Source organism: Fulmarus glacialis, unplaced genomic scaffold (assembly GCF_000690835.1).
Source record: "Fulmarus glacialis isolate BGI_N327 unplaced genomic scaffold, ASM69083v1 scaffold8754, whole genome shotgun sequence".
NCBI classification, from domain to species: domain Eukaryota; kingdom Metazoa; phylum Chordata; class Aves; order Procellariiformes; family Procellariidae; genus Fulmarus; species Fulmarus glacialis.
In genome coordinates this window covers 44,446-56,594 of record NW_009208643.1, presented here as the reverse complement: position 1 = coordinate 56,594, position 12,149 = coordinate 44,446, and the positions used below count along the sequence as shown (strand labels likewise).

General features: G+C 39.0%; 1 protein-coding gene across 1 annotated transcript in view; it reads left to right on the top strand.

Annotated features, from left to right (window-relative positions):
- Positions 1–5,727: 5,727 nt before the first annotated feature.
- ZFPM2 (zinc finger protein, FOG family member 2) overlaps positions 5,728–12,149 on the top strand; it is a gene marked incomplete at its 5' end in the record, with an annotated part of 11,543 nt that continues 5,121 nt past the window's right edge. Inside the window, 2 exons of the mRNA XM_009576558.1 lie at positions 5,728–5,950; positions 10,333–10,557. Of these exons, the coding sequence (XP_009574853.1) occupies positions 5,728–5,950; positions 10,333–10,557 (448 nt within the window). The remainder of the gene's footprint in view (positions 5,951–10,332; positions 10,558–12,149) is intronic.

Genomic DNA, 12,149 nt, shown 5'->3' with positions numbered 1-12,149 from the left:
AGTTGACCATGCCTGGAAGTCGCTAAGAGTAACAATCTGTTGTTTAAATAAATTCTGATAGTCTTTTGACCCTTCTTGCAAAAAGATGCGTGTACAGGAAATGGGCTATTATGCTGTTGCAGCAACACAATCAAATCCAGTAAGCACAAATTTTACTACGGGAAAGTAGTAGTTCTGAATTAACTGGCACTGAAAATCAGTTTTAATGGAAATTGCCATTGATTTCCTAAATTTCTGTGAAAAATGTATGCCATTTCTGGGTCAAAAAATTAGACTCAAATGGTTCGGCAAAGAAAACTGGGATTGCGTTTGAATATAAGTTTATATTGTTACGCTTCTTCATCTGTGAAAAAATAGCTGCACTTCCTTCCGTGAGACAGCTGTACTCAATGGAAACGTTTTCAGCTACTTGCTTTCTTAAGTCACTTTTCCTAAAAGCAACGGTATGAATCAAGAGACTGTATGGTTCCATGCACTTTGAAGTTCTTTTCTCCCAGTGGAGGTAGTAGGAGAGTCTGTCCTTGAATCTTTTTTTTTTCAGACTGTGACCCACAGACCCCAAAATGATCACTCCTTAAGTGTGAAAAGCCCACCATCAGAAGGCTCGCTGTGCTGGGGTCTGTGTCTTCCCTGGAAGTGTTGTAGGGTTCTGAGAATCAAAACGGGTGAAGGGCTATTGCTTTCGTTAAAACTTCAGAGCAAATTGTTGATTCCAAATAGGATAATAGAAGTTGCTCTGTTTAAAAAAAATTCCAAATTTAGAAGGAAAAAATGAAGGGTTTTTTTTTTAAAAAAAAGCAAGTTTGTCTTGTATTTTAGATGTCTGTCCTACATAAATAAAGTTTCGTATTAGCATGCATATCTATCACCACAGTACTCCTTATTCTGAATACAGAAGATAGTGTATTACTGCATCTAAATATGATTTAATTGGTTCAATTTACTATATATTTTTTATACTAAGTGTGGTTCCATATCTTGATGAGCCCGGATGTAGTTGCGCTTGTGGTTTACAGCATCCCATTGCTTGCATTTTATTATTTTTACAAAGCAAATGTCTATCAGTCGTAGAGATAAATTAGAAAAAATTGTACAAACATGACACATCACTAAGATTTTTCCAGCATGCTATGTAATTATTAACCTGATTTTTGCCATTCAAAGAAGCCATGAATTACAGATAGCATGGATGAAGTTAAATGCTTTTATATTAGATACATTTTGCTTATACAGTATTCTATAGGTATGGCCATACAATATAATTGAAGCTTTGTCAGCTCTGTAGCCTAGCAACAGATAATACTGTTAGGTTACTGAATTGCTCCTGGTTGACAAGTAGGGAGTATTTTTGTGTTTATCATGTTTGGTAATGATGGGATCCTTTCCAAAAGACTTGTCTTAATCTTAATTAGAGTTTATCAGCAGAGGTCTGCATGACATTGTGCAGACACTGATTTCATAAATAATAAAAAGTGCAAGTGAAAAATTTGGCAGGAGAAGAAGATATTTAAGACCACTGATTCTTGTAAGAGCAGCATGAATTTCCAAAATGTAATCAAGTTTGAACTGTGACTCTATTCTTTATTATCGAAACTTGCAGTACACGCCACTGCAGTTTTGACAGCAATTATGAGTATGATTTATAAGCTTCCTGTTAGGAACCAGATCTGTTTGCACAAGAATCTTGATCATAAACATTACAAAGAACAGTAAGTCCACAGTTTTTCAGGGACATCAGGACCTTACTTTTTCCTTTGTATGGAAAGTTGGTTTGTTTTTTATTTTATTTAAGGGTGTTGGGTTTTTTTCAAGCAGCAGAAATGTTTGCAGTGAAATATGCAGACAAAGAAGAGAATCCTGAAATAACCTTTCCATTTGGTGGAAACTCTGAAGGTGTCAGATTCAGTGCCTGATGTCATTTGATAAAGAACTCATGCCAATGCAATTGGAATGTAAGTTTTTGCCCTAGTTTGCACAACATGATATTCTTTAACTTTCCCAACTTTCTATGATTAAATGAGCATTTCTAATTACTTGCAATGTAAGCTAGAAAATGAGTTCAAATAAATACATAGTGTTTACAGATATTTTTATTCTCTTCTTCTGCTTGACATGTACGTATTATATATCACGTAAATTTCTTAGATTTAACCATAGATATAAAACAATATATTGCAGGCGCAGGAAGCTTATTTTCAATTTCAAAGAGTCAGAACGAGACTTGTAGAGAAAACAGCTTTCCAATGTCACAAGGCCTTCTGGTATTTCGAAAACCTCCCTTCTGCACTGGGACAAGAGTAAGACTTTTCTTACCCCACCATGTTAAACGAATAAGACCCTTTTCAGTATAAACGGATGACCAGTCCATTACAGGCGAGAAGAGGGCCAAAATCATCGCTCTACCATTGTTTTGCCTTCTAACCAAATAGTATAACCACAACTTCAGTTCTGAGGCACTGTCACCCATCCCTATTAGAGCTTATCAGGAGGTTCCTCCTTTCTCTTCTTCTGCTGACTGCGTCTGTCTTGGGACTGAGAAACTTGACCTGATAAAGCTTTGTTAGAACCATTTCAGCCCTATAAGCTTTATCTGACAAAAGGAACAGCTCGTTAAAAAATTTCTAGCCAGCTTAGTCAGAACTTCATCTCATATAAGTAACAGGCCTTTACGTTTCCTTCTGAAATCTTCATGTCTTGCAAATATTTCAAGCAAACATCTTCCTATCTCCTTCTCCATTGCTGCCTGTACTTGGCAAAGACTATTTACAGACATCCTTATTATACTTTTGAAAATCCGTCGTTAACATTGCCCTTTGCTTTATGAAAAGATGTTGTGCTCCTGAGAGATTACTGTGTATATGTCAGTTGTGTCTTAGCTTGTAGAAATGTTTGTGGGAAGCAAGAACTTTTTTCCAGTTGTGTAGCGACCACCTGTAAGGAAGCCCTGATCCCTGACAAAGGTGTTCAGACAGCATAGTAATTCATATGATAATCATAACTGGAACTTCCTGTTAAGTTTGGAAGCCTCTGCGAAGTTCTCTGCACTCCATTTTCTTGACTGTGCAGTAGAAGGCTCAAGAAGACCTCTTGTCCACTGTTTACCTGCTGTGCGTGATGGCCAGCATATTTGCGTTCAGTACATTAAGGGGAATAAAGTCATTTGTATCTTTGAAAACAGCAGCTATTGCCGTACCCTGTGCAACCAAGCACAGAAGGGGACAAGAGGGGACTGTACTGTGTCCTGTCCCTGTGGGTGAATATTGTTGCAGAGGTGGTATACTGCATTTCCAGTAGCTGGAACCATGCATCATTTGGGTGTTCATCTGGGGATTTAACTTAACAAGGTATCATGTACTGATGAAAACATGGACATCTATGTCACGATCACTTAAATGCCTCATTTTCTATAGAGGATGAAAGAAAACAAAGTAACTGTAATTCTTGGATCTGAATCCTGCTGGGCTGAAGGTTTGTATTCAAATGCATGAGTGGACGAAACTTTTGTAGTTCTTTTTTCCTTTAATAAGCCGAGCTAGAGATTGCTGTGCTTCCAAAGCTGTCGCACGTCCCACTCGGCTGTGCCTGCCGTAGGTGTGACAGCCTCCAGGAGCTGGGTGGAGCAGGCAGCCGAGGTCACTGCTGGCTTCAGCTGTCCGAGTTTGATCTGCTGCTGGACATGAGTCAACACCCTGAGGAGCTCTTAACACCAGGAGACTGAGTCAGCCTTTTAGCTGATCCAGACTGATTGCAGCTGGAGATCCAGTAATCAACTACACTTTCTTTTTGTTTTTCCCCGCAAGGGTACAACATGTCAAGATGGTTGCTGGGATAAAGAAAGTCTCAGTTGGTTCGTCTGCAGTGACTCATTTTTATTTTATTAAGAAATCCAGAGAATAATACAGTCTAGGAAGAGCTCTTACTCTATGTTAAAAAATACTAAAACATGTTGGTTGATTATTACACCTTCTGTGTATAAATAAAATAGAAGTGCATGTTAATAATGGAAACCCTGTTCCTCCCAGAAAATGGACTGTGTGGTGTTGGCAGTGAGAGTACCCAGTTTCAGGTTCTCAAATTGCAGCGTGTGTATCACATATTTTTAACTACAAGACTAATTAAGTACACTTTAGGAATTTAGCCTGGTTCTCTCTTGAACAGGTTTTATACCAGTTTAACTCTGAAGGCTTCTGTATATTGACTCCTGACTTACATCAGGCAGTAAGTCAGACTGTGCTCTTCAAATGTTTGAATTCCTGCTTGGTCATTAGGATTCTGCATTTGTAGACATTTATGGCACTATCTTCACGTTTCATCTTCTTATTCTTTAGTGGAAATTACTCAGATTTGCACCATTTAATGCTGTAATTTTGGAGGGTAGTAAACCTTAGTATGCTTTGGTCCGATCACAATAAATTGTTTGTCAGCTTTGGAGCCACCTTCAACTGCTGTATTACCGAAGGGTGAATACAAAGACACTTTTCTGCTTTGAAACTTCTACACCACTTTGAGGTCTGGAAGCTAAGCTTTATTTTTCCACTGAAACACATTGTCAGTGATGCTGTTTTGTTTGCTCATCTTTGAAAGCTAATAGACTGGTTTAATTAATTGTCCAAGATTTCTCTAAAACAATGTCCTAATTCTTCCATTTAGCTGTGGCATATCATACACTGTTGTTATCTCCTCTACCAGATTTTTGCAACAAGTTGTTTTAAAACTATAATCTCTTTGAGGGGAAAAAAATGAAGTGCAGTTGAAAAGGCAGTTATGCCGAAAGATAAACACAGCAATATTACTTATCAAAACGAGTACAGTTTTTTTCTTGCCTAATGAATACAACATATAGCTTTTTCTATATATACAAAACCTGAGGAAAAAAAAGCTTTATAACATATAAAGTATGCAACGTTATTTCAGGCATAACTGTATTGGATATGTATCTAGGCCTGAGAGTGTAGATAACACAATATAAGTGCTTTGCCTGTCTAAACATGTTAAATAAATGAACATTCACTATCGCATTCAAATACATTAGTAGATGTACTCGCATAGTTAATTTTCTTTTTAATGCACTACACGTGACATTTGCAGCACAGAGCTATAGTGTATCTTACTGTTTGATGAAAGTTCTTCCACCTCCCCCCCCCTTTTAAACAAACCTTTATTTGAATAAGCCTTTATGAAACGGATCTTTGGCATATCTTCTTTTCAGGAAGTTCAGTCAGTGTAAGCAGAGATAAAGCAGTCATGTTATGAAGAATATTACATAAGGGAAGATTTTTTAGAGAAAGAGGGTGGCAAACATAAGGGAGGGGAAGAACGCCCTTAAGAGGAAACCTGATTTCTTTCTTGCAGCTGTTTGGTTTTATTGTGCTGTGATTTGGTATTCAAAATAAAACAAACTTGGAGTTATGAAAAAATATACAGGAAGTTTGGTGAAAAGTAATGATTAGAAAAGTGCCATATAAAATATTTTCACCTATATCTTAATTTTCCTTAGGAGACAAAATGAAAAATTAAAATGAATATTCATGCTGCGGATAATCAGGAAAGTATTCCCAAACTGTTATACACTGAAAATTCCTATGTTGATAGAAGGAAGACAGTAAAAGTGAAAATTATTTGCCTCTTTACCTTGCACAAACCATCAAAATTTTAAAAAGGATGTGAAGATATGGCACAGATGTTTTAAGTTCTGGAATCTGATATCGTCAATTAAATCTTTCTGCTTTTATGTTTCCTGTAGGAGGGCAGCTTTGGTGTACCACGACCAAGGCCATCTCAGAGGGTGAAGAGCTGATTGCCTTTGTTGTAGATTTCGACTCAAGGCTGCAAGCTGCCAGTCAGATGAATCTCACAGAAGGGATGTATCCTGCACGCCTGCTGGACTCAATACAATTGCTCCCTCAACAAGCCGCAATGGCATCTATTTTGCCTACGGCTATTGTGAACAGTAAGTGATGAATACTATTCTCTGGCGTTTTATTTAAAACAGCAGTATTTAAGGCACATATAAAGAGCTAATACAACAACAGTGAATTCAAGACCACAAAAACCACACGACTTAAAACCCACAGCTCGAAGCCTGCTTTTGTTCCCCCATCATCTCAGATGAACTCGCAGACATAAAAGGAGGAAGAAGAGCGGGCTGGCAGCTGGGCTCTGCAAGAGCCTCACCCAGAGTACCCGACCTGCCCTGGTCTGGAGGTTCTGTGATCTGCTCCCAGAGGCAATAGGATCAGAAACTGTTAAAAAAGGAGATAAGATAGGTCGGTTGGCTCACAAAGTCCAGCCTCTGCTGCTCAAGTAAGCTTGTTGCTTACAGCTGCAGCTTCTAGTAATAATTCATGATACTCAATGGAAAGAAAGAACGCATCTCTTCAGTGCTGTTTCAAAATGCAGCGGAGATCATGCTTTATAGTAGCCCTGATTTATTGTAGTATCTCCACTCAATGTGGCTACCCAAGAATGTTTTTACGTCCTCTGGACCCTATCATGGACAAAATACAGCATAATTAAGTGCTGTCCTTAGGGAGGAGGGACATGAGTACACAAGTCAGCTCCTGAACTGGGACAATTCAGCTTGAATGTTCTGCTTATTAAATTTTATTTCTTTAACTTTTTCTTATTACTGCTTTTTACCTTTATACAGCCCTAGTTCTCATCCTCCTCTCTAAGTACTTTTAAAATATGTTAGCTGTTACCGTGATCCTCATCAGTCATCACTTAGACCTACTGCACATCCTTAAGTCTGTCCACTGTCCATTTAGACCCCATGTTGGAGCACTTCCCCATGCTTCCCGTGGTTTGTAAGCTTTGTAATTAGATACAGTGAACTACTGAACACAGTATTTCAGGTGTGAATGCACATGCAGGCACATGATCTGCCACTCGGGCTCACACTGAATAGCACTGTATCTTGAACAGTCACACTATCTTCAAGCTCTTCAGACAGGAATAGTTAGAATCTGTGATAATACCTTTCATTCCATCTTTTCCTCTTTTTTTTTTTTTTTGTAATTGCTTATTTTCTGGGTAAACGATCTTGATAGTTACACATTTATTATTAGCCTGTTTTAAAAGATAAACCTTAAAATATCTAAGTCATCCAAGTCCTCCCTTCCAGAGAGTGAGTTGGCAGCAACGTCAAGCCCTTTAGCTAAGCACGTTAATTTTTACCCTAGCAGTGGGGCTGCTGTGAGCTGACATATCTGTTCACAGAACCAGCAATTAGCACTGTACAGAACCTTTCCAAAAGAAGGTGTCAGAAGCTCCTAAAATGGACCACCAAGTTGCCACAGTTAGGGCAGACCAGTGTTTACAGCCAACAGCTGCAAGGGAGCCGCCAGGGAGGGAGTTACCTAGCCTAAAGGGCAACAACCCATTCACAGCTTGTTTCAGCTGAGGGTGTATTTTTGTGGAAATCTACACGAGGCCAACTCCGGGCTTTGTCAAAGTAGTCAGATTTCTACAGCATCAAATCTCTGGAAACACCTTTGCTGCCAGCACTGCCTTTTGCACTGATTATTGCTACTTCTGCTGCTAAGAGGGCTCTAAGTTTACGGTGCATCAGCTCTTGCTATACAGGCTTAGCAGCAACTCGGAGTAACCTGTGTACTCTTAACTCCAGGAGGCTGCTAAAATAGTGAGTCTCACTGTCCAGAACGTTCCACCCTGGTTCTGACTCTGCCTCTGACCAGACGGGGCTGTTTCCACATTTCGGTGTTAAGCTGGTGAAATTCAGTTTCTTCAGTAAAGTCTCGAGCCAGATGTGAGTCCAGTAATATGCTGAATGCACCTCTAGGTTTGTAGTGAGACGTCTCTTAACCATTCTTTTGCTAGGTCTCTCAAAAAAAATCAGTTTCTAGAAAAATTAAGTGTTGTAGGTTTTTTTTTAATGTTTCCTAACTTTTTCTATTTGAAAAATCAAAATTAGAATATCACCTTTGGCTCATTCAGCTTGAACTTGAATGTTTCATTTCCTGAATTGATCCATTGAAATATTTTGAAACTATCCATTGAAACAAATTGAAATATTTTGCTTTTAAAGAATTAAAACATTAACTTCAAGTGGCCTTTATCTATTTTGCATTGCTTTAGGGGACTGATAGTTTCGGATCCCATCTCTATGGATCGTTCTCTCTGGAGTTCCAGCCTCTCACCATGCAAAACTCCTCAAATGCATTTCGTCTGCATGGCACTTAATGGGAGTCACATACTCGCCATGCATAACTGGAGCTACAGACTGTCCAGGCCATCTAGCCCATAGCAAATAAAGATGGCTGGAAGTCAAATTCATTAAGATAATCAGAAAGTTCAATTCTGTGATGGAATGTAATCAAATGAATTCGAATAGGACACGTTGCCCATATCAGAATTTCCTATTACTGCTTTTGGACTTTCTCTTTTATGGAAACCTCAACGGTTCAACTTTTTTAAACCATTTGAAGCCAAAAACAAATGCTGAAATGTCAGCTTTCACACGAGATGGACATTTCAAATGATGCAAGCTGTATCAGTAGTGTTTTAATAGTGGTATATACTGGAATACTAACTGCTCCATTAAATGTTTGTGTGTTAAATTAATGAACAATTATTTAGTGGAAAATGGAAAAACAGAAACTGGTAGCGATGAAAATATTTTATGCAAATTCATGAGCAGAAAAATAGTCAAGCATTAGCAGTGCAGTCAGAGAAGCAAACTAAACAATGTAAATTTCGGCTGCATTTGTAGATATTTAACAAATAAAAAATTCATTTCAATGGGTTGGAGTCTCCAACTTTGTTCACCCAAAGGAATTGGAACAGAGCAGTTGTCTTATACACATCAATATTTTAAATTAAACATAAATTGTCATGAATGATAATGAATTACATCATCAGCTACACATGCCGTATTTTCAGAGCAGCCAACCATTCTCCAGGACTAAGTTAATCACTAGCAGTTTTTTGCATTCTGAAGTCAGTTTTGATGTTGACCGAGATGTGTTTTGATGTTGACTGCAATTGCCCATTTTCTGATCCTGAGGTCAGCTGGCACAATCTGGCTGCACTCATAATTTTATCCTTTCTTAGACTCAAAAACAGGCAAGGAGTGTCCAAACCAGTTGCAGAGAATGATCCTAGGCCCGTGGTAACTACTGAACTGTATGCAGGAATGGGGAAGGTGTTAATTAACTTAAGCCAAACGTGTGGAAGGGACCATTCTCATGATTTAGCAATATAAACACGAAGTTCCAGTGCTGTAGTCTGGACCCTGTCACTGTTTAATTTACTAGTGTAGATGTAGCCTAAATGGCTGGGATTTCTTCCTTGTTCTTACTGATAGGACAACAAGTTCAGCTTTTGGAGAGATCAAACAGGTCATTTGTCCTTCTGAGACAGATACACAACATGTACTGTGTAGGTATCCTTCTGACAGCGTATTAACAACCAAATACCTATCTGCTTTGTGTAAATACACAGTATTCATTATTACTCTTCACATGAGTAAAGTATGTAGTCTTCAGCACATGACCAAAATACCTACTCCCTCTGCTGCTGGGAAGCACTCTGTGCAAGCTCTGCATTGTCTTCTCCTCAGAGAGGATGCTGACACTTTGGGATAGAAGACAATGAAAAATTGCCTTATTCATAGCAAATATTCCTTTTGCGTAGTGAAAAGTGGAACAGTAACAATTTACCAAAAACAAGATGACAAAAGTCCGTTAGAAATTTTAACTTCTAATAATAATAACAACAGAAACACAGGAAATAAACGTGCTGCTTAGTATAATATTACATTCCACACTGTAGGATCTTAAGGAAGCGTAGTCTAGTCTGGCCTCCTGGATATCAGAGCAACAGGATTTTACAGTAATAACTGCATAAGCATTCTGAAAATACACATTCTTCAGAATGATCTGCAGTTAGCACTCAAAAATTGTAAGGCCCAATGCTGGAAAGACTTGTGCACACGGGAAAAAAAGCACAGTTGAAAGATGTCACCTATGAATAGTGATGTATTGGAAATGCAGCTTACTTCTTGAATTAGTACTGCATATTCACAACAAACAATTAGTTTAATTTCATTTTTTAAATAATTACATGCCAAAAACTTTTAGCTGTTTTTTTATATCAACTATTTTTAAAATCTCCTTTTAAAAGAAACAACTGTCTCCCACATTCAGTCTCTCACCTGAAAGTGACATTTTAATAAAATTGCGTCTCTGTTTTCAATGTTTTATTAAATAAGCATGTGTTTAATGGGGAAGTGAGGGAAATTATCCAGCTGTGTTAATTGGTTGGCACTGAGTGCACCGTGGCTAACCTGCACCTGGTTATATTTGCTTGTAGAGGACATATTCCCTTGCAAATCCTGTGGCATTTGGTATCGAAGCGAGCGGAACCTGCAGGCCCATCTCATGTACTACTGCAGCGGGAGGCAAAGAGAGGGGCCTCAGCTGTCAGAGGAGAACGAAGACAGTGCTCAGCAGGTATCCAGTGTCTGCCCCTTTCCGCAGTGCACCAAAAGTTTTTCCAACGCAAGAGCTCTGGAAATGCACCTAAATTCTCACAGTGGTAAGTACAATGTATTTTCCTGTATCACCTTCTAGATTTAGCTATTTGAAGAATTATTCGCCATAGACATTCAGTGGATCAGTGTCTCTCCAAATATATGCAAGCATTGGGTGTAGATACTACCAAAATGTCAACAGTTTCTGACCTGTGTTCTACACCCGGCACCTCTCCCAGGTAACCAGTGTCATTTCTCTTATCTACTAATCCTCGTTTGAATGCTGTCTCTCTCTTAATGTGTATATATACGCCTACAGGCAGCATTTCTTTAGCGGTGAAGGTATGCTCAGGAATCCAGACACAGCTAGACTGCTGCTGCTTGGTCTCAGAGAGATTCAATCAATTACTTCAGGATTCCATTCACCAAACACGAGTCTGCTAGACTACAATCTCTACCTACCCTGTTTTGATGGTCAGCGGAGCAATACACACCACCAGAGAGCAAGTCCTTCTGAAATAAGATCTCGGGGTGCTAGAGCAGGCTTCTCAGGCAGGAGGCTTTAAGGACCAGGGTCAGGAACTCTGTGTGCTTTTTCCAGGAAACTCGTTTCATAAAAACTTCCTGTTTCATACCAATATTCTTTTCCCTTCTTATAAATATAAAACAGATCTTTGTCCATGTTGTTAAAATTATAATACTAGATATGTGAAAAGTGGGATTACAAAATTCCTGAGATCAAAAATGTGGAACTCGGCAGGAATCTTATCTCCCTCCCTGAAGGTCCTTTGAGTGTGCTGTTTGAATTTGTTTTGAATTAGGTCTGGAAACATAAGTTAGGAGTTTGCAGAACATTCTGCATTGGAGTTTTCAGTAGCAGAGAAAACCTACAAGTAAAAAAGACTGCAGCGTCAGGTATGGGTGTGTTGGCTGTCTAGTGTACAGACCTGTGTCTGGAAAGAGGCAAGGGCCCTTCAGGAGTTCCTGATCCTCCTGTTAAATGGATGGAATCTAAAGGACGCTAATGTGTGCTTTTATTCACAGAAGAAAGCCTTATTCAGCTGCAGTGTAAAAACTCTTGGGGGAGTGGGAGTCTACTCTGTGGACTTGGTGAAGTGAAAAATGTTCCTCTGATACTTGGGCAGCAATTACAAATCTAGAAAGCGTCATCTTGCCTTGGAGGAGTTTGGTACCTCCCAGAACAGGACTAGAAGAGTGCTGAGTAAGAAACTTCCTTATGTAGACCACACAGACAACTCTTAGCCATTCATTTAGAGGTCAGATCTTTTTGTGCTTCCAGATCTTAACTTTGAATATCAGGCTATTGCCATTTTCTGTCTCTTGCCTAGCAAATATTTCACCGTTCAGTGAACCAGCAGAACAGTAGGAACAGCTTCAACACGAGCAGGTGAATGCAGCCCAGCATGTCTTACAGCCTAGTAATTAAAACCAGGTACTCTTGGAAGATAGCAAATTCATTTCTCCCCAAGCAGAGGAAAATTCTGAAATCTTAGCCATTGTGTAAAAGGGTTGCTTCAGCTCTTTGCATTTAGTGACATACTTATGGCTTAGGTGTAGAGAGGGTTTTCAGCCATGAGCTGTGAGTGACCATGTCTTCTTGCAATCTAGGGATCAGCATCGGTGTTCCTCGAAAGAC